General features: G+C 35.2%; 1 protein-coding gene across 2 annotated transcripts; it reads right to left on the reverse strand.

Moving 5' to 3' along the window:
• Positions 1 to 561: 561 nt before the first annotated feature.
• Positions 562 to 15,928, reverse strand: LOC136714469 (vitellogenin). 2 transcript variants are annotated; one of them, XM_066691986.1, is made up of 34 exons: positions 15,854 to 15,928; positions 15,732 to 15,752; positions 15,280 to 15,431; positions 14,782 to 15,033; positions 14,333 to 14,494; positions 13,488 to 13,636; positions 13,124 to 13,274; positions 12,608 to 12,765; positions 12,206 to 12,371; positions 11,792 to 11,917; positions 11,361 to 11,579; positions 10,761 to 10,978; positions 10,566 to 10,663; positions 10,225 to 10,349; positions 10,069 to 10,122; positions 9,585 to 9,692; positions 9,093 to 9,282; positions 8,577 to 8,664; positions 8,200 to 8,385; positions 7,723 to 7,825; positions 7,267 to 7,492; positions 6,876 to 6,985; positions 5,871 to 6,095; positions 5,714 to 5,770; positions 4,803 to 5,000; positions 4,537 to 4,682; positions 4,211 to 4,349; positions 3,658 to 3,760; positions 2,660 to 2,840; positions 2,165 to 2,262; positions 1,781 to 1,875; positions 1,524 to 1,683; positions 1,057 to 1,218; positions 562 to 782 (listed from the first exon to the last, which is right to left on the reverse strand). In XM_066691986.1, exons 1-34 carry the CDS (start codon positions 15,891 to 15,893, stop codon positions 667 to 669), a joined length of 4,782 nt encoding a protein of 1,593 aa, XP_066548083.1. In that variant the 5' UTR covers positions 15,894 to 15,928; the 3' UTR covers positions 562 to 666. The 2 variants fall into 2 exon arrangements, with proteins under 2 accessions (XP_066548083.1, XP_066548082.1); XM_066691985.1 differs by having other exon boundaries at positions 6,876 to 6,988.
• Positions 15,929 to 23,694: the final 7,766 nt, after the last annotated feature.

Genomic DNA, 23,694 nt, shown 5'->3' on the forward strand with positions numbered 1-23,694 from the left:
ATGATAACATTTTCCTTCATATTTATACGTTTTTTCGCAAATTAAAGCTGAATGCTGAATACTCTAAAATGAATGCCAAATACATTCAATTAAGTAATTAATCTTTTTCTTTCTTCTAAATATGCCCCTTTCTGCGTCTCTTGTACTTTTTGTGGTGGCAGTTTTAACTGTTTGCATCTATAATGTGTTGGTTTAATGTTTCTGCATTGCAGATGTTCAATCACATGACGTATATCATTTTAGGACAAGTATTCATATGTTGTTAAAGATGTTAAAGATAATCTTTTGATATATTTAATTCAATGTCAATGCAATTCATACTGTACACGTGTGTTCAAAAAGGAATTGTGCCCATGCTTACTGTTAGCAGCAAGTTATCAAGTTATCCATAGTGTTAGGAATTCCTTTTTACTCCACCTCTCTCAAAGGGAAAATTACCTTGGCATATCCCACAAACCCCCCAAAAATACGACAGATTGCTTGCTTGGTCTGAGGTTTTTAAGGCAAATAATACTCATAGAATGTATCACTTTTGGAGAAAAACACTGTCAACAAGTGAGATACGATAGTTTGTTTTATTAATGCTCATTAATTTATATATTTTTCCCCAATACACTTTTTAATATCTTGTAGAGTATAGGTAACAATCCCAAGATCATTGGAGGCCTAAGGACATTCAGCACCACTGCAAGAGCAAGCAGTGTGGGCCTCCATGGTTCCTTCCACATGCTCAGCCTTCTGATCAAACATGGTCTGGACGTCCTTCTCACTCACACTGGTATCTGCAAAGCCAGAGATATTCATTCAGTATCCAATAAAAAATAAACATGTCATTGATTACCTACAGTTGAAAGACACTATTATAACATTTAAGAAGTTTAGAAGATCATCTGACATTACAGTAGCTTCAGTGGAACCAATACATAATATATGAAATCAAAAGACCCTTGTACTTATACTAAGAAAATAACATGACCAATTAAAACATTTCGGACAACAGTACAAGCCCCAGCCATGTGTATTTTCTCAGTGAACTAAATGGACATCAAAACCTACCAAGAGGAACGCAGTGGAATCCGACAGAGACGGGGATGGTGACTTCTGCTGAGCACCCAGGTCTGCAGCGCAGCACGGGCTGAACTGAATAACATTTGGACTTTGTTCCAAGCAAGTTGACTTCTCTGTCCAGCTTCACTGGCTGGCGCTGCAATTTACAATCTGGAAAAAGAGGTTCTCACCATCAGCCAACAACACTTTTGAAACATTTCAAATGGGACATCAACTTGGGCTCATGGAATAACAAAGTGCCTACAACCATTTTTGATTCAGAATTGACGGCACATTCCAATAGATGAGCAAAATTTTGGATATGATGTCATAAAATAGATGTTTCCAAGGCTATTAAATGATTCTGCTCATTAAATAATTTAACAAACTACTGTTCACTACACAGAGGATCAATTACTTAATTTGCGTATCCTTTTTATTGTTCCATCGACATCAGGAGGAATAAACAGTCGTACCATCTGAGCAGGATTCTCCTTGCACCATCCAGGAATGGACAAAACTAGTAGAATTCTTGGCAGTGTACAAATTGGGCATTCTGAATTCAGTCATTCTTTCGCCATCAGCTTGTCCACACAGACCACACGTCTTTCCCCTCATCCATGACTCAATCACAACCTTTACGAGAGGAAGAACATTGTGATGGTTTTGGTAACAGTATGTACAAGAGACAGTATTCAGATATGATGAAAGTATCTCCCCCCACAAATGTCACCTTCACTGCCTCTCCATCGAAATGTAAGCTGTCAAGTCCAAATGTTGGTGCTTGTAGAAGGACACTGTCTCCAAGTTTGCTGATAAGCAGTTCTCCTGTTGAAAATTAAGAGTACATTACTGTTATTGGTTAAAATTTCCAGGAACGGTTGCTGTAGACTGAATCCTACACATTTCATTTTCCAATACTTTAGACTTTAGGTGTGGTTACTGAGCAGTGGTTTCATACCTTTTAAGTCAAATGTCTGTTTTTCATGCAAAATATTTGTCATGATTTTCTAGGAAAATGTGCTTGACATTGTTTGAACAAAATGTAGCACTGCTTAAATTTTCTTATAAGCAATGCATTTACATTGTCTATTAAGAGGCTGTAAAAGTCGCATACCTGATACGTCTTTTAATGGCAAGGCAGACATCAGCACTGACGAATTGTTCAGCGTGAGGACAAAGTCTCCTGCATCTTTACGGTACATGTACAGAGATCTGATGAAAACAATTAGACAGATTTGCAATGTAATGCCCCTGTCATCTACTTAGGTGATAGGTTGTAATATAAGACCATTCCAGTAAAAAAAAGGAGCATAGTTTGAGGTTTTACACTGATGAATGTATGCATAAAGACTTATAATTGGCATTGTGCACTGAAGTTAAGTGAAGTTAAGGTACTGTTACTTAATTTGTCATACTTAGTTTTACGTCTTTGTCTTATCTTTGTCTTATGTCTGTTACGTTACGTTTTGTGTTTACGTCTTTTACGTTATTTTATTATTTTTTTGTGTTATTTTTTCCCCCCGGGAGAACATCCATAGATTTACAATCATACAGTCATATTGCAATAAGGCATAATAAAGAAAAGACTTAGTAAATACATTGCACTCACCCAGAAGGTGTTCTGATGTGAATTTCTTTCTTACTGGAAGCCTCTTGTTTCATCATAACCAGGAACTTCATGTCACTTGTGCAGTCTTGAGCTAACACATGGTAACATGCTTTGGGCATTGGAGAGGTGAACTTGATGTCATTAAAAGTTTTGAAGTTATTTCCTTCAACCGAGCACTCGTCTGAAATCAAACAAGCACACGGCAAACAAACAAACAAACAAACCAAAAATTAGTCATATGAGTTATTTTGAAACTAAAATGACAAAATACCTGTTTTAACTGTTTTTAAAACTGCTATTTTAATTTTCCTTGCAGTTCTTTGGAAGACTGAAAGAATATATCCACACATTGAAAACACAGTCTACCATTTTTTTTTTATTATTTTTGTTCCTGGGTAGTAAGTGTTATTTCCTAATTGTTTATGCCTCAAAAGTATAGAAAATGTCTATTATCCCCCACAAACTTTGCTTTTGTGACCAGGACAGTGATATTTTGAAATGTAACTATTTCCAATGAGGAAACGGGCAACTTTGTGTCTTTTCGTTCACATAAAGTCAGAAAAAAACAACATATGAAATCAAATTAACATGTATTTATACTAAAGTAATACAAAAATTACTACAAAAGATTTAGAAGTAAGTAGAGATTTACGATTATACTGTATTTACAAAATATCATTGTCCTGGTCACAAAGTTTGTGGGGAATAATAGACATTTTCTATACTTTTGAGGGATAAGCAATTAGGAAATAACACTTACTGCCCAGGAACAAAAATTGTGTTACATAGTTAAATCAGTCATCACTTGAGCTAGTGCTCCTAATTAGAACATAAATTGGGTCATAAAAACCTGTCATATGAGTTTACAGTTATTGAATGCAAACAGGTTGTTAATAATCACTAATTTGTGTATGAAGTAATTTTTCTCTTTATTCTATTGTATCCCACTGGATAATGTTATACCATTTGCACAAAAGTGCTTGAAAGCAGATACTTACCTTTCAATCCCTGCATGTCTCGAATCATTTGAATTTGTGGAGTATTACTGTTTAGATAAGGAATTTGGAATGGTAATGGGATATCATATTGGTACACTGTTCGCTGAAAAAAAAAATACATATATAATCCAAATATATATATCATGTTCATTCAAACATTCTCTTGCTTACAAACCATATGGAACATGTTATTGCTCTCAGTTATAAATCCAGTGCATTCCATTTCAAGATATCATCTTAAATTTGATTAGAGATTGCATCTTTAAAGTTGCTACAGGTGTAAATTATTATTTTTATGAATAATAATATTAATTATTATTATATGTATTACATTTATTATATTTGACACTCTTACTCGGGGCAATTTACAAAATATATACATTTCAGGAAACAGTTCATTATGAGTCAGAAATTACAATATACTGTTTCATTCCTGTTAGTGTCAACCTAGAAAAATGAAAACGGACACATCAAAAGTGTTTGCGATTGATTGAGTATTTTAGAAAGTACATTTCATTACTAAAGAAGCACGTGACGTAGGAAGAATACTCACCTCAGGAGTGTTCATCATAATATTCATATTTGTAGATGATACTTCTACAAGTGTAACAGAAACTTGAGATGTGGGATTTTGGTTTTGCTTTTGATAAAAACCCAGCAGAAAAGCCATTCCAGGGATGTAATCATTAATGCTGAAGAGGGTGACAAATACAAGTTAGAATTTAGAAGTTATTCAAGTATTTATGGATATTCATTGGGATACTGGTGAATGACATGGCCTTCATTGTTGTGAAAGATGTCTGGCGGTCATAGTTTTCTATCAAAAGCAGTATTTTCAGTTGCCTTGTGAACCAGTTACTGATACTGTATGGTTCCTACCTTGTTCCAGTTTGTTTCATATACTCTGGTACATCCTCCCATTGCAATATAGAATTAATTAGAAATTCCTTGTGAGTGTTGTAATCAATTGCAGTCTGAACAGCCATCTTGTATTGTGTACAATCGTTTCCCCATCTGACCTGCATCTGGCATCAAATAAACAAAAGTACTGATATTATCAAGGATTTTAAAGTATTTTAACTCAAAATAACCTTGTTTTAGTCCAGTGACACATTCAATAAGTATTTGATTTAGGTCTGTATTACCATTGTTCTCCAGGACTGCATATCCAGCTCAGTATCTGTGCACATCTTCCATTTGCTTCCATCAGTAACCTCAGAGATCAAAAGTTGAATGCTTTTCCTCACGTAATATATAGCTCCTTCGTAGCCCTGTGTTTTTTTCCCCTCTGCAACAGCTTTGAAAGTAACAGCAGGCTTTGTACTATTTTCAGCAAATCTGGACTGAAAAGCAAATAAATATTATATTGAATTATATACTTTATAGCCCTATACATAACTTCCATTATTCATTTTATTTGATGTATTATATATTTATGTGTTTTGTTTGTAACACCATGTAATTTAAATACAAATATCACGGGCCACCATGGATTAATTGACATTTTTAAAAAAACAGTGTCCTAGTGTCTAAATCAGTGCTGTCCAAACCCAGTCCTAGAGAGCCCCTATCCAACATCAGTTTCTTAACATTTGGAACAATGTATATGTAATCAATTCAACAGGTTAAATTAAGTTATTTAGAGATTTGGTATAAAGAAATTGAACTACCCTTTCAGCCCCTCAATGATCAGTGGTCCCTTAATTGAACATGTTATTTGTTTAATTGATCAATAACTTCCATGTCTTCCCAGTCTTCCCAGTCTTTTCAGTTTGGGAGTCTCTGGTCTAATTCTAGTATTTGAGTGCCAGAGGGTCTTCTGATTTTCATTCCACTTAAGGTACAATTTAATGAATGAATGAATGAATCAGTAACTTAATGCAATCAAATCCTTTTCTATAAAATCTGCAGGTTGCTGCTGGCAATTTAGTACAGGAAGTGAACAACCGTGGTTTGTAATTTATGTATTGAACATATGACATACGTCTTCGAGATATTGGCGATGGATGGAAAGAGAGGGAATAAGAAACGAAATGGACAAACAAACGTGTATTACCTCATCAGAGTTGAAGAGCTTGAATAAATCTGCCCTGATATGAGAACGACGTCTGCCCTGCAATCACATGAATGTTCAAAGGGGTGAAACTGGATTTGTTTGCGCCAGTGTTTTTTTCTTAACTCCACTCAGGGCACCAATGGTAAGAAGAACATACCTGTGACTGTGAGGATGAGCTGGAGGACTCACTGCTGTTCCTGCCAACGCTCAGGACCTTGCTGCTGCTCCACGCTGGTCTTCCCGAGCCTCGTCTCTTCCCTCTTGCGGAGGAACTGGAGGAGCTGGACTCGGATGAAGAGCTGCCTGCATCGCGATGTCCTGTTTCACTGGAAGCCCTGCTTCTTGAAGAACTAGAGGAGGAACTCCCTCTTCTAGTGGTGTTCTGGAGAGCCAAAATATAGACCATATGTATTCTGAAACTACAAGTCAGGCTTCATTATAATCAGTGCTGTAGCGATGACTGAAGAGTTGGGTATACTTTAACCGGGGGGGAAGGAGTACTGATAATTTGTCAACCTGGGGGGGAGGGCTGTGCTCATGATTTGCTAGTGCCTGGAGTGTGGCAGATATTTATCTGCAAAGTTCAATATTTAGTTTTACAATACATATACATTAATAAATGACAGGACAGGTTTACCCCAAATTTGGTGGGCATACGCAAAGTCACATTCAAATTAGGTGGGCATAGGCAAAGTCACATTCAAATTAGGTGGGCATAGGCAAAGTCACATTTAAATAAGGTGGGCATAGGCAAAGTCACATTCAAATTAGGTGGGCATATGGCGTATACCTGCAGATGCCCTCGACTACACCGCTGATTATAATCCTTCGAAATTACGTTTAAAATCTGCTTTGAAAATATATATTATACCCACAGATGTATTATTATTATTTATTATTATTATTATTATTATTTTATTCTGACATGATTCTGACAGCTGACAGAGGTAAATGTAAGCCTGTATAGACTGATACACTGTAATGTACCAGTAAAACTGACAAACTACAGTATCAGTAAGCAATTTAAGTTACTTTAATCTTTGCTCAGCTGTGCTATATTTTGCTCCTAGTCTTATCCATGAAGGAAGCTGGGAAAATGAAAGCTTTTCAGTTCAGGATGCTTTCTTCTAATCATAGACTCGTAAAAGATGTGGATCCATACTTTGTTACTCCTGATGGTTTCTATCATCATCAGATTAAATCTTTGAGCTCCTTCTCTGGGGGATGCATTAATTTCCATATGTATCTTCTCAATGGGTCCAGCTGTAGACACTACTTTAGAGATACAACACAAAAACACAGAATACATTGCTATACATATTAACAGCAAGGCTTTCTAAGGTTATGTTAGGCTATGTTATTTATGAAAATAAAAAAGGTTTTCAAGGATTCTTAAGTTACAATTTTACATCCTACCAAAATTAAACGTTTCTCTGATGTTCTGGGGAAGAGTTGTGTGCAAAATGCCTTCAAAATCATTCCAAAAAGTATATACAGAATTTGAATTTGACAAATGTTCTCAAATTATATTAATATTATAAATGTATGTATACCTGGTTTGAGTTTAATTTTAATGTAAGTGCTTCCTGTTAGGTAATAAAGGAAGCAGTTATTGACATTGTGTGCAGATCTTGCATTTGTTTCCATACAGACTTCCATCCCAAAGTTGTTTGCTGCAACACAGATGTTGGTGTCTTCTTGGTATATCTTTGTATACCCTCTCCAGTATGATGATGATGATTTCTCATCTTTGGATGAAGTGCTTTGAAACTTTGCAGGCTGTCAAGATAAGAGAAAAAATCAAGACAATAACACTATTTTGATCATATAATGAGAATGAATCGACCACTTCATTAGTGTATAATCTATTCTAAGACACTCAAGAGAGAAATGTGTTTGTTTATTGTATATATATATATATATATATAATTATTTTTTTTCTATATGATTAAAGTACAATGTACTATGGTTATTGTCTTTAATATAGTAAGCCTTAAAGGCACACCTACTTTGTTAGAGGGTATTTCTTCAAAAACCTCATTCAAAGGCATCATGGGAGTCTTTTTTTCAGAGACGTCTTCAATATTTCTTGAGACAGCAAAAAGTTCAGTGCTGTATAACAAACAAAAAATGAAAATAATTATATTAAACACAACAGAGAAATAGTGCAAGTTAAATTGAGTCATGGCTTGTTTTACACACAGCAAGAACAAAAACATGCAGATCTTAAAGTTGAAAAATGAGTCAGAGGAAAAGACAGGATTGGATAAAAAAGGGGAAAATAATATTTGTATGTAATTGTTTTGTAATTGCAGAAAATTGAATGTGGTGTCATCTTGCACTTGTACAACACATGAAAGAAATACATATATGATATGTCACTAAACTTGTGAATACATTCAAATTCTTTTTTTAAATTTTACTAAGAGACATCTTGTTTTTCTTGAATTGGGAGTCATGGGAAAAGGTCAGGAGAAACAACATACCCGACATAAAATATTTCATTTTCCTTCTGACATGGGGGAGTATCAATCTCAATTTTCCTTTTCTGCATATTCATCTTCAGTTTAAAGTTCAGTGGCAAAACGGTTGTAGCTTTTGAATACAATTCAGCTCCAGACTGTAACCATTCTGTATTAATTCCATGATAACAATACAAATCTTTGACGACCCTGCAACATAAAAATATGAGTAATTATACATCAATAGTCTCTTATGTAGAGCCATCTCTTTTTGAGATCACATCTTTCTAAATAACTTTTGCTGTTTAATAACAATATAAAAAAATACAAAATACAATATATTTACATAAAATTATGAAATTAAAATACATTTTCAAATCCACTTCTGCATATGTGTTTACCTTATAGCGCCATCCACCTGAAGTTCAATGTCTGCTTTTATCAACTCGGTTAAGTTATCTGTTGGGGCTGGGTTTAATTTTGCTTTTGCTGGAAAATAGAATGATAGATTGTATTCTTTACCATGGTTGGCAAAATAGGATACTATTTTTACACATATATTATACACAAAATATTCTTAAATTATCTAGTTTAATCTCAATCAGAAAGCCTTAGATTACTGTAATTTGTATTGTTGATTGGTCATATATGTATGTTTGTATATTTGAATGTGTTTATTTTACGGGTTTTAGTAAACTGTAAACATCTTTTAAAATACAATCTTTACCAAGTTTAGATGACATTAATATTGATCCAGATTTCTACGATAACATAAATAGATATTTAGAGGTTATACAAGAAACTTTGTGTTTTTTGTGTAACTTGAAGTTATTTTATGAATTGTTGTTACTAATAATATTCTGAATTATAATCATTCATCCCTTCATAATACCAGATTTATACAACCAAGTTCTTACCATTAACTTTTATACCCAAAATAGAAAAGTAGCTCTTGCTAATTTCAGCTGGAAGCCCAAGGCAGGTGGGTTGTATGTATCGGGTTTCAGCAACTAAAAATGGCGATGTCCAATCAAATGCCATTCCACGTTGAAGATCTGCAATTGTTGTAAATGCTTTGCCATTTTTTCCTGCCATTGTAGCCATTGTCTGTAAAAATGCAGATCAGTTGCTGTAGTTATATTAAATCTGTAAATACACGCAAAATGCATTAACTATGTCTAAGAAATATAAGATTTAGGTTTACAATTTGTGTGTATGTGTGATTTAGTCATGTTCCTTCTTATCACCATTGAAGACAGTCGAATCTCATGAACAGATTTGTATTCTTTAAAAGATCCCTACATCTCAGATAAAACTGGTTGTCATCACTGCAGGCATATAAGCTACTATTAACATTTCAAAGCAGCATGCATACAATTAGTAATATTAATGTGTAACTTGAATCTTACCTCAATCATATTTTTGTTGATGCTTCCGAAAAAGACCTCCTGACCCAAGATTTTCACATAGCCAGAGGCAAGAGGTTTATCTTTTGGAAAGGTACTCCATTCAGCCAACTAATACATTTCAAATGTAAAAGAGAAATATACATAAATGCATTCACTCCTGATTATATATATTTATACTAATTGTAAATTACATTCAGGGCCTTTTCATTACATGCTTCTTTTGTCATCTTTAATGAGACAATTTGATCAGGAGAGGGAAAAAAAAATACACAGCATGTCAATCAATCAATTTTGTTTTTAAAATAATCACATGTATTTCTGACAAGTGTGAAACATTTTGGTTTCTCTGCAGTGAGCGTAACGATGACTTATGATACTGAATTGTGCTTTAATTTCACTCTAGATTAGTTACTTTTACTATTACCACAAAATACATCTAATTGAATTATTGTTGCAGTCAAATTCTTTCGTATTCCCAGCTTACCATTTTTGCAGGATTGTTGATAAATTCTTGGATTCCTTCTAAGTGAACACCAAACTGTCAAACAAAAAATAAAAATAAATCACAGCATGTAAAAATACATTTACAAATAAAGTCAAAACAATGGGAAACGTTTATATAATAAATGTAAATGATTACCTCAACTGGCTGTATTTTCTTCCAAATAGAATAGGCTTTGAATCGGGTAATAAGAGCAGTTGGTAGATAATTGCCAGGATTATTAACCATATAAAGGTCAGCAGACATTCCAGTCAAAATGCGTTCTGTACAGGTAGAATATAAATAACCACGTTTATTCCCACCCTTGAAGTGGGATTTTCAATGGTTTCCTGTCACCTGACTAAAAGATTAGGGGGGTGATTACAAGTAGGAAATGGAAGAGCAAACAGGAGTGACACCACACAGCACCAGAAAATTAAATGTGTTTATATTATACTATTTTAAAACATATAGTGGTTTATTTGCAGCCTTACACTCACCATTAAACATATCGAAGTGGAAAGCTTTGCTGTAACGATAGCTAAGGTGATCAAATTTGGGCTTCAGAATCTTGACAGCTACACTGCAAGCAATTGACCTAAAAAAACAAAAAATATTAATAACATTTCATAGCATCACATTTCATGATTTTAATTTATTTGGCGCATGATTGGTAGAAAAATGGGAACACTCACGCTTCCTTGTTATCAGGGGTGGTGGATCTTGAAATAGCATAAATCTGTGAATAACAGAAACTGGCCACTTGTAGGTTCTTCTCCTTTAGGAGATATGCTGATATTGTTGAAACAAGAGCCATAGAAGGACTTGTTTCAAATAGAATTAAACAAGCATAGATCCGGACTTCAGCTTGATGATCATCATCCATAAAGATTCTCAATGCTATGTCTTGAACCTGAAATTACCATTGGAGAGGTCAAATTAGCATGAATATGCAAAACACTTAAATATCCCAAAGGCAAAGAACAGAAGCTATGGTATCTGTATGTATCTAATTGTTGGCACTGCCAAGTGAAAATGTTCCGTTCTTTGATTTGCAGACATCGCTTTATTTAAACTGAATAAAGGCCCTGCACTTGGAAAAAGTATGTTAACTTCAATTCAGTCTACGCAGTCTATATACTTTCAGACCTGCCACAGAAATATTTTAGTTCTGTCTAGTTTTTGCTTAAATTGGGTAAATAAGAAAGGGTTCCAAGAAGACTACCGTTTTTTTTTCTTTAAATATTACATGTAAAAACACTTTTCAAAGACCATAAGCTAAGCAGCAGACTCACTCTCCTGGGGTCTTTAACAGCAATGTTCCTCAGAGCCAACACAGCATTATGTTGAAGTAAGAGAGGAAGCTTTGTAGCCTTCTCGTCATATCCAGGCAAGAATTTCTTGATGGTCTTAATGCTAGAGGGCTGTCCTGCATTCCCTATGGCCTTCAGTGCCAGAACCATGTTCGCTTGATTGGCTTCATTGAGTGCGTTATTGGCAAACTCATGGAGAGGCTATGAGAGAGAAAAGGGAAAAGGGATTTTTTTTTTATAGAGGGTGCTTCACCTTCCCTATGGAAAAAACTACTTATAAAATATCAAATCAGGAGAATAATTCAGAGAGAGAAAGAGAGAGAGAGAGAGAGAGAGAGAGAGAGAGAGAGAGATCATAATTTTTATATCAAATATAGATTTGTATAAAATATAATAATTATACTATACTGTACCTCAAGAACATCTTCAGGACAATCCTCAAAATAAGAGCAGTACCTGTAAACCAGTGATCCATAACCAAGCATCACTGTCCTCCAAAGGACTATCTGATCCTTAATAAATGGGATTCTCAGAAATTCCTGTTTGGGGAGAAAGGGAGACTTTTCTGCTACTTTGCGGAAACACTGTATGTGTTATGCAATTTAGACCATTTAAAATATGTATTTGTTTTGAATCTTTAAGCTCAACAAGGCACTGCTTTTTTGTCTGATAGTCTCTCTGTCCTATTTTTGATTTCATATTTCATCTATGATGCATCATGCTAAATATCCTTCATAAATGCACATATAGGAACATCATTTATTGGGTGTGATTTTATTTGCATGTCATGTAATTATACTTGTCTTATTAGAAATATATATCCTTACCTTAGATTGTTCTACAGCTTCGTGATCAGCTGTCATTTTATTCAGTACTACCATCAATACTTGGCTGGCTTCACCCCATGTAATATCCTGATTCTGAATTCTCTTTTTTATGAATATGATAACCTTAGTGTCTGAAATTGCCTGGATGGAGTCCAAAAGCCACCTCCTATGAAGGAATGGATTTGTTTCAAAGAATCAAGGAACGTCTGCCTGTTAATAGGCTATGACAGAAATTAATTACACATGCATATACATAAATCATTTGAGAAAGAAGCAGTAAATGAACTCCAAAGTCTGTGCTTTGATGTAGAGTCAGAACATTTGGTTGATTTTACTTTATCAAGGGAAGTGAACTTCTTCTTCTGAGCCCTGCAATAGAGAATTTAATTTATTTGTATTTACCTCTTGTTTTGGTCTCCAGAAAATATTTTCCATAGAGACTCAAGGTTTTCAATCGTGGCCAGATTTAGCATTTGGTATAGTCTGAGGACATCTGTGGTAGAGTTAACATCAATCTGTTTGGTGTTTGCCATCACCAAACGCTGCATTAAACCAGCAATCTGTAATGCATTCAGTAGCAGAAAGTTAGGGATTAACTGAACATCTGATATAATGCATTGAAGTAAAGCTTTTGTTTTTAAACTAACCCAACATCCCATCACACAACAAATATTAATATTATTATTATAGTGATACTATACGATATGATATGATAGTGATTTGATACTACTACTACTACTACTACTACTACTACTACTACTACTACTAATAATAATAATAATAATAATAATAAATGAATGAATAATTTTAAATAAGTGATCTCAGCTATTGTGTTCCTTTGCATTATTTTTAAATAAGCAAGCCTAAAAAAACATTGTTGTTATGTTTTAATTAGAAAGATAAACTATGTATTGGTACCTCATCCACTGGGTTCTCTAATTTCGTGATCATTGTTGGGAACTGATTTAATTTGACTCCGAATGCGTACGTCAAGCTCCCTCTGTTTGCCAGTAAGATAGTAGGTGGTTTCTCCTGGTTGTCCTTCACACTCAACAGTGCAAGCATTTTTCTTAAAACAAAAAGGAGGATTGGAGACACAAATACGTTATATACGTGCTATAAAGCTCCCATCGCATTGTAAACACTTCAGTCTATGCAGAAATCACTGTGTTTACAATTAAGAACAAGTTTGTAGGGGCAGCCTGTTTCACCCAATTCTAAGATTCTCACGAGGTGATTACATAACGATTTAAAAAGTGAAGAATACAAACGATTGTCTTACGTTGCCTCCAGTATAGAAGCCCCATCTTTCACACTGAATGGTGTGAACTGCTGAATCTCTTGTACATCTGCATTTGTTATCACAGAACCATCTTCAGCAGCCTTCAGGGCATAGCTGTATCTGATAACGTCTTTACGATTTGAGCCACTCTGGTGGAAAGGGAAACATCAGACATTAACAACACTTGCACAATAAAGATGTTACACAGATTTAGGGCCAGATTAAATCAAAACTTTGACCCACCCGCTAATAGGAAACTACAAACCTGTACATCATAGCTGTTACATTTATGTTTAGAAGAAAGTGTCTTCTTATTAAAAATGAAGCCGCAACTGAGTACAGTTCTGTAGTTTTCGATTAGAGGGTGGGTCAAATTTTTGATTTAATCCCGGCCTTAGACAACTCTGTGTAAAATGGCGTATGATGTTCCGTTCCCTTTACTTACTTGAGTTGTAAGTAAAGGAGTAGAAGGAGGTTAGGGGGTAATCTCATATTTGAGATTGTATCCCTGTTTCATGCAGTACTGTTTGAATTGCTGGGGTGATGGTTTAATAGAAAAATGCAGGCACAAAAAAGCTAGTTATCAACTCTTTTCTCAATGTTTTGTTTTCCCATTTAGTGAATATTACAAATTAGTTAAAAATGCTAAAACAATACAGAACATTTGAAGCATTTGGATTTTCTTATTATTTTGATGGATTATCTTATATAGATATGAGATAAATGTGATATTGTGAAATTACGGATCAGCACCGGTCCACGGACTGGTGTTTCAGGAACTACTGCTTTTTAAGGGTCGCCACACAGACAGATTTATATTGGTGTTTTATAATTCCTTATCTTACCTCTTTAAAATGTTTGCAGTCTTGGGCATGAGCCATCCCCAGGTACTTTTCTACCTTGTGCAGGCAGTTGTTTAAGTCTGTAGATCGAGTGATGTTGATATTGTCTGTTTTTTTGTCTTTCAGGATGGTATAGTAGGTATAGCATTTTCCATGAATTCCATTCTGTTAGTGAATAAATACATATAAAAAATGACACATGAGTTGATGATTATATCTTTTTAACATCTATATACTTGATAGAGACACTTGCAAAATGAAATACATCAGATATCCTGATTTACAAAAAGCATACATCATGGGTGTGTATATTATTCTTATACATCTGAATTACATTTCAAATTTAAACACTAGTCTATGAGGACGTATATATGTGTGGTGTTTTTTTGCGTAACTTTTTAAATCATCATTAATCATTATTCATATCAGTTTTTTTAAATGGTGATACATACCTCATACATTTCATAGATAGGTGCGTTGTTCTTGGCGGTGATATCCAGGACACTGAGAATCCCTCTCACGATGTTGATGGCTGCGTCAGAGACGTCGGACACTGCAAATATGTCACCAATGCGGCCTCTACTGTATTCAAACTTCATGGGTTGTGTGAGTTGGGTTGCCAGTTTCTGGGTTAGCTTTGGCGAAGCATAAAATGCGCTCTTCCCAGGGAGACCATTATATTCTTGGAAGACCAGATTTTTAACCTTTGAATAACAGTGATTTAACAAACAAGACAAGATGACAATGACAAGAAAACATTAAAACTATTTTTTTTTGCGTCTGAGGACACAGCCACAGCTCGGACAGACAGGACTAACTGTGACTAAATGTACCATGCATTTATTTACTGCTAACATGGAAATAAAGGTGGTTGATATTTTACACTTGTGTTTTATTTTACAAAACAAAACAAGATCGGCCAATGTTAACAAGAACGAACAGACTTGTACCTTGAGAAGGAACAGATCCTTCCCGATTGCATTGATTTCCAGTCCACATGTAATTTTCAGGCCTGATTCCACCAAGTTCCTTTCAGTGTGCCTAATCTTTATAATTCCTTCATACTTGTATTCATAGGTTTTTTTGAAGCTGAATCTGGGCTCTGAATGACAAACATATCCCTATAATGTTAAAGTTATCAATTCACTACATCATCTTGATAATGACTGCTGTGGTGTTACATTACAGTACGCCTTACAGTATGTCAAAATATTTTGAAGTTAAACAATATATAACAAACACACACACACCTGAATTTGTATATAATTTGTATATTTCTTATATAAATATATGTTTGCTGATTTGATTTTTAACATATACATTTTGTTGTGAATCGTGTCTTATTTGAAACTTTACATTCAACTAAATATTCATGAAACCTGTATACATAGAAAGCACTTACCAAGATTGATTGTGTCACAGCCTAAAACAAAACACAAAGGAAAGAATTAACTAAATGATTATTTATATTAAAAAAAGCAGGTATTGTTTATTATTGTAAATTGGGGCTCAAAGACAACTTACCCACTGAAGATAACCACACTAACAATAGAAACCACTTCATGATGGCTTCAGTCAGTGACTCCCAATGATTGTGTATTTGACTCTTTTATAGAAAGCTTGATGGCTGGATAGCATGAACTCTGTCTTATCTTTTTGGAAGCTGACATCACCTAGTCAACATGGTTACAATGACCCAAACAACAGCTACACTTTTTGTAGTTCAAACACTACTATTGTGAGTACAAAAAGAAATCCACATTTATTTAGTTTCCACTGTTTTATAGCAGTAATTTGAGTTTAGAAGGTGTATAAATCATTTAGAAACTGTATAAAAGCAAAATGTTTTTTGTTGTCTCAGTTGCAGACAATGTAGAGGGATGAGACATTTAATTGGACAAAAGAGTAAGGCAAAATATGAAATTCTAATAATTTGTGAGAGTAAACTTTATTTCATTGCTCAAGTATTATAATGACCATTTACTTGTTTTTTTAATTATTTGTATTCAATTTTTTATAATATTATGGAGAATTACACTGCGCCATTTACATAATAATGGTTTACAACAGTAAAACTATGTGTGGGTGTGTGCAGTCTTCATATCTGCCTGAAGAGAAAAGTATTTAATCAATGCATACTACCAGTGCTCACTTATGGCTCAGAAACATGGTCATGCAAAAATTACACTTTGTAACACTGTGGTTTAAGGAGATAAGTGTTTGGTGACATGCTTATATATAGTGTATGGGGTCAGGGTCCCTGCTCGGATTCGAACCACCACCCCATAAATGTGGTCTCCTCACGCAGGGGGATTTGTACACTCTACAACATTCATAGAGGGATTATGTCACCATAAGAATCACATACACTGTGAATCGCGTTATACCCTTATAGAATATCTCTGGGATATGGGAACTGCAGTGTTAATCATGAATATCCTCATACTCTCTCACCACACACAAAAAACGTCCTTCTATCAAGAGCGATGCAGTAGTCATTGAGGCCAAAAGTGGGCCGACAACCTATTCAATATGAGCAGCTGTGTATTGTAGGTTGGCTGTTGTCCCAGAATTTGTGCTAATGTTGCACCATCTACTGACCATCAGTTATTTAAATTTTTTGGCATGAGGTCTAAAATTGCTTCAGTCTTGTTTTATATTAGGTCAGGGCAATCCCACATGTAAGCCTATGCAATAATTGACATAAGATATAGAAAAGCCAAAATTCCAGTCATTAATCTGTTATGGTGTAAATATGTACAAAACTATGTACTGATATCAGTTTTAATGTCAATCCGATAACATGAGGTAATTGCGTTAATACTTAAAAACTGGTTAAACAATTGAACATGTCAATGATTTATTGAAACAAGCAAACATTTGTTTTTGTTTAATGTTAGGTAGGTCCATTTATGTGTCTGTTAAAATGCAGTGATAGCTTTCTACAATAACCAAATAACAGACAGACAGGCAATAAACATTGAAATGCACAAAATTGAAAAAAAAAAAAAAAATCATGATTACTATAGTACAGATTGGGTATAAATTCCACAATACCATAAAACATGGGGCAAAATAATGAAATGATTAAAACAAACAAACAAACAAAAAAACTGTTTGTTGGGATATTAATGTTTGCCTTTTAAAGTCATTTGTTAATGGACTTCTATTGCTTATATAACACATGCATTACAAGTGATGAATATGCAGCATTTTGAATATAAATTAAACTGATTATTAAAGTTTTGTATTATAAAAATGTGTTACATATAATTATGCATACTTAATGTCTATGTGACTGATAAAATGTATTATATATTGAAGCTCTTTGATTGGCATGCGAATGCACTGTAAAACCTATATTTCATTGCACAGGCAATCAAGCAATTAGCCACATCAGGTAAGATGTGGTCTAGTATAAGAATGATGGTGAGGGTTTGTGCACACGTTTGTGGCATCTTTTGTTCACAGTAATTAGATAGTCCACCACCCACCTGTAGACTCTCAGCATGTTTTTCAAAAGATGTCAAATAAGTTGGCTGTAAAATGATTTGCACAGAATGCTTTATGTAAGCAAGTAACTTTATTATATTTGTAAAGGTGTGTAATCAAATATGTTGCATCCTATGCTAAGTGATAGTTCTGTGGTAAACTAAAGACACCCATCCATAGGCGCGACAAGATGGGTGCTGGGGTGCTGCAGCGCCCCCTGCTGGTGCTTAACGCAGTGATGAGGATCGCAATAAATACACTGTCAACTGTGAGAGTGGCTAATTGGTTGAAACGGCGGGGAAAGGGGCGGGCAGAAGAAGCCTATTCACTGAACAACAGCCTATCAACGCCGTGGTTGCTGGCGCGCAAGCGCAAAGGTGACGCTCGCGTACGGTTGGCTGCAAAATGGAAAATGAGAAGAAGCGAAAATCAGTCTTATTTTCCAACAGTTCTACTGAAAAGTCAAGAAAACACTACTAATTGTGAGCAACATAGATAATTTCCAAAATAACACCGCAGAAGCCTGTAGTGACACACCCAGTTGACAGTGTGGACAGATAATTGACCCCTCATCCGGGGAACACAGGGGAGCGCAAAGCATGCAGTTGTAGGTCAGCCAGGCCAAGAAGGAGATGGACGTCGATTCAAACACACAGCACCTGGGAGGGTAGAGGTCAGTGTACAAAAACCTAAATGCATGCTCACAGGGAGTTGAAGTTGCTAATTAACCCGTGGGATGCTTGCTAATTGGCAAGCTATGCTATTTGCAGTAAGCGGTAGATGTTGCTATAGTTTCCTGTCTGGACTGTTCCTTGGCTTCATTGGATACATTGCCACATTTCGACATCTTCCTTCCTTCCTTCCTTCTTAATTTCTTAATTTACACTGTGTAATAATAATTAATACTACAGCTACTATTAATTTAAATATAAGCAATGTAATAACTCCCCCTGCTGGGTGGGTATGGATTGTATTTAGTATTATTCTTCTCGGTTTAAATGTTTGAGTGGTTTCTGATGCATTGCATAGTACAATTCAGAGTTATTCTGTATTCTCATGTTCTCTAAATTCACATAATGTCTGTTTGTTTTGATGTCTGTGATGTGGGTACGAGTCATTGCTCTGTTTTTTCTTTTCAGTTTTTCTAGGATTACAAACTACTAACTTGCTTTACCTGTCAAATAGTAAATGACCACTAGATGGGGAAATAATACCATATTGAGTGTAGGAATTTCTTGTAGTTTTTTTTTTTTTGAAAGTGTATAGCTTGAAGAACTCCTAAGAATCAAATACAGATTTGAAAAATGCCATAGGCAAAATAAATAACAACATAAGAAAGTGTCCAATCGAGAGGAGGCCATTCTACCCATCGTGCTCATTTGGTGTCCATTAATAACTGAGTGATCCAAGGATCCTATCCAGTCTGTTTTTAAATGTTCCCAAATTTTCAGCTTCAACCACATCGCTGGAGAGTTTGTTCCAGATTGTGACGACTCTCTGTGTGAAGAAGTGTCTCCTGTCTCCTCCAAATGGATCTCCCATACCCGATAAACACTAAACATTTGTGTGACACTTCATAATAAACCTATTCATGTTAATTCTACTCTGTAGTACCTTGTATGCAGAGTTTTGTATTGGAAACATTACAAATATACCATTTTGTTTAAATGTCCATTATTTAAAACTATAATGTCTTTGATTAAGACACTCTATTGTTTGCAAATTGGGTTCAAAACCATAATCACATTGAGATTACCTTTGTGTGGGATGTTTTTTGCTTGTAATGAAACCCTTTAGTGTTATCATTGGAACAATTAGAGGAAAAAATACTTGAGATTAAATAGGCATTTAGGAAACTCCTTAATATGTAGACTATGTATGGTATTATGAACTGCCTGTAAAATGTCAATCCTTAATTAGTGTCAGGCATGTAAGCAATGACTTTATAAATGAGGGACTTAAATAAATGACAAGATATTATGTTATGTTTTGTATTTTCTATGTTTCTGTACTTTCCTTAATCATGGTCTATTTGACATTTGTTTGCTTAGCTATATTAATACGATACAGTAAGCATCCCAATCATTGTATTACTGTTATGTGTTAAACGTTGCATTCTGACAAGAGACTGTTAAGTGATGTCCAATCTCCTAGATCTGAAAAAGCCCTCAAACCCCATTGTATCAAGGGTCCAGAGCAATTTGAATACAAGGTGTGGGGGTGATTTCAATGATGTAGTGTTAAAATCATGTTTTCACACGTGTGTCAAGTGCAGGAAGGGTTTGTGAAGTGGAATTGCAAAGGTTTAAACTTCAACTGATCAGTCAAATTCATAATGCATCACCTGAGTTTTTCTTCCTTGCACGTACTCAATGGGGAACCAGTTTCAAGCATTGGGTTTTGAATTAGTGACAGGAGAATGGGTCAGAATTTTTATGTAAGTCAGGTTGATGTTTAATTTATGTGATTTGTGCTCAATTCTGACTGTCTGCAAACAGGTGAATTGATTCCCAGTTTGTGTAATTGAAGATGGAAGTTGAAGTGTGATCTGTGTTCATCTTTAACAGTCCTTGTGGGGCTGAATCGTGCCTCAGTCTGTTGTCAATTATTAATAAAGGTAGCCTTTTTTTCATTGGTATTTGAAAGCTAAATTATAGATTTGTGATTTCTTTATTCCTTCAACTGCAGAATGATTGTTGCTTGATCAAACTTACAGGAAACATGAATGTCTAACTTACAAAAAAGCTTTTTTGTGGAAAAAGGGAAAGGTCAGGGGCTTTCTAACAATTCAAACAATCCCAATGCTCTTTAAAACTTCAGTAACTGATACGGAATTCCTATCTTTATTTTATTTTTGAAGTGAAGTATTCTAAGATAAAACACAAACATGAAACTGCCATACCGACCTCCAGATGGCAATGCAGTCTTGCATTATCTCTATTCTTGCATCGTTACGTTGGTTAATCACTCTCCTTTATTGCAGTTATTCATTTAAATGTCACAACATAGTAATAATGCATACACAATAATACTACTAAAGGATTATATCATATAAACACTAAATTATCTTCCTTTATTAGTATGTAAGATTATATATTGCTTTATAGCATTCTGGAGCTCAGTTTGTTATTGATTTTAAGAATTATAAAGTGTCTATCAATTGATCTCCTTCACTTGCTTTTAGTAATAATTTATTTTGTAATACTATTAAGCTTAAAATAATTGTGCTTCTGACATCCTTCTATCTCTTTGTTCAGAAAAACTGCACTGTCTGTTGAATATTTTTGTTTAAGTGACCTTAGAAATTGACTTGTCATATGGTCTTATCATCCTCTGCTGTCTGGAAAAAGAAAAGGAATCTTTAGATGTAGGAACTGGGAGGGAGTTGGCAGAAAATTGAAAAATATATATTTTGTGAGCACGAGAGATATTCACAGTTTATGGATCACATCTCTATTGTTTTGAAGCAGTCATTATCACTTAAGCTATACTTTCAGCACTGACACATTAATGCTTGTGAAATGTGGCAAGTCTAACCTGCTTGGGAATCCTTGCAAATCCATTACTGATCTGTTTATATATTTAGATATTGTTCCTGATGGAAAAAGAGTACATCAGGACAATATTATACCTTACAAAATGGCAATGGACTCGTGTGGTATGGCCAGGGGAAAAGAGAAAAAATCCTGAAGACTGAACAGTTATTTAGTTATTGATGTATTGCCCACTTTTCTTTTCACTTTGTTGCAAATTCTGCATTTCATGTTTCATGTTAACATAGTATCAGTGCAAGGAAGTTTAAATCCCGGTTTATGCATAATCCTTAGTATGTTGTATGTTGTGTCTTGACACTTTAGACTTTCTCATCTTAGGCTGTTGCAAATTACCAAAATAGGTCACATAACGTGAAGTACTTTCAATGTCAGTTGCTTGGTGGTTTTAGGATTGTTTGACCTGTCAGATTGTGTGCGTAAGGAAGAGCTTGTTGAAATCTGTGCCGTTTTACTGAAGGTTGGTCTTATCAGTTATTTGGACGTATTGCATAGTTTGAAAGGCTTTTGCTAACATTATCACTTCCTGAAATGGACAGACATTTAAATTGCAGGCAATCCCATCTAAACATTTTTGTTACACATCTGTCCAAACCACTTATAAAAAGTAATACATTATTTTTAAGTTTATTTTGGGGTAAATTATATTTGAAGTAATATTTTTTCAACCTTTAATAAGCACATGATTTAGACAAGGTTTTGAATTTGAATTTGGTTCTGCAAACCTGTTGAGTATTCTACTGGAGGGAACAATTGTCCTGTAGGCCCTTCACAAAGGTGCAAAGAGAAGGCAAACGGTGCAGAATCTTGTCAAGTCTTAAATGGAAGATACAATGGCAGGTCAATATACCCATGATGCTCTGAATATTAATAATATCACCATGGATCCCTTAAGACCTTCAGATTGCTGATATTATATTAAATATATGGTGAGGCTGGGTGCAAGGGATGCTGGCAACATTCTCCTGGACATTGACTGGACATTGCTGCCAATGGACTGGCCAATGACCTGTATAAATACTGGCACAATGGATATGTTGTGTGTGGACTTGACGTCCTGTGCTCCCTACCCATTGTACTCACCTTTGTCTCATCATCCTAGTTTTGCTGGCAAGCCCCAGGCAAATTTTCTCCTCTATAGGTGTAAGTGCTTTGCAAAAACTCCTATGTGTTGCAGTCTAGAGCTCAGACAAATCAACTTGGGTTCTGAAATTGCTGCAATATATTAAATTCTATATTTAAAAGTAGGTTAATGTTCAGATTAAAACCTGTAGGTTATTGTACGCTAAGTGGGAGACACATGAAAGAGAGCATTTAAAAATTCATCAACCTCCACATTGTATTTAACTCTTGTGACATATTTCTACACAAACCTGTCTGTATCTGTAGATTATTGAGGCCATTATCAGAGGCACTTACTAGTAGATGTGCAAAAGTTAAGTGGTAGGTGAGCAAGGTCTGAAATGTACCTTAATCTATGAAAAGAGCTTGTGTGTGAATAGTGTGGTTATGATTCTGATTCTGTACGTTTGCCCACTGAAAAAGAAATGATCAGTCTATAATTTTAATGGTAGGTGTATTTTAACAGTGAGAGACAGAATAACAACAAAAAAATCCAGAAAAACACATTTAAAAAAAGTTATAAATTGATTTGCATGTTAATGAGGGAAATAAGTATTTGATCCCCTATAAATCAGCAAGATTTCTGGCTCCCAGGTGTATTTTATACAGGTAACGAGCTGAGATTAGGAGCACTCTCTTAAAGGGAGTATAAAAGACACCTGTCCACAGAAGCAATCAATCAATCAGATTCCAAACTCTCTACCCTGGCCAAGACCAAAGAGCTGTCCAAGGATGTCAGGGACAAGACTGTAGACCTACACAAGGCTGGAATGGGCTACAAGACCATCGCCAAGCAGCTTGGTGAGAAGGTGACAACAGTTGGTGCGATTATTCGCAAATCGAAGAAACACAAAATAACTGTCAGTCTCCCTTGGTCTGGGGCTCCATGCAAGATCTCACCTCGTGGAGTTTCAATGATCATGAGAACGTGAGGAATCGGCCCACACCTACACGGGAGGATCTTGTTAATGATCTCAAGGCAGCTGGGACCATAGTCACCAAGAAAACAATTGTTACACACTACACCGTGAAAGACTGAAATCCTGCAGTGCCCACAAGGTCCCCCTGCTCAAAGCACATGTACAGGCCTGTCTGAAGTCTGAATGTTTCAGAGGAGAACTGGGTGAAAGTGTTGTGGTCAGATGAGACCAAAATCGAGCTCTTTGGCATCAACTCAACTCGCCGTGTTTGGAGGAGGAG

The sequence above is a fragment of the Amia ocellicauda genome, chromosome 19 (assembly GCF_036373705.1).
Source record: "Amia ocellicauda isolate fAmiCal2 chromosome 19, fAmiCal2.hap1, whole genome shotgun sequence".
Taxonomy (NCBI): Eukaryota; Metazoa; Chordata; class Actinopteri; order Amiiformes; family Amiidae; genus Amia; species Amia ocellicauda.

Coding starts and splice junctions, on each gene's coding strand:
- LOC136714469 (XM_066691985.1), bottom strand. CDS start 15,893: ATGAAGTGGTTTCTATTGTTAGTGTGGTTATCTTCAGTGG. Junction 7,826..8,199: donor AATGAAATATTTTATGTCGG/GTATGTTGTTTC, acceptor TTTGTTATACAG/CACTGAACTTTTTGCTGTCT. Junction 7,493..7,722: donor AAGAAATACCCTCTAACAAA/GTAGGTGTGCCT, acceptor TTATCTTGACAG/CCTGCAAAGTTTCAAAGCAC.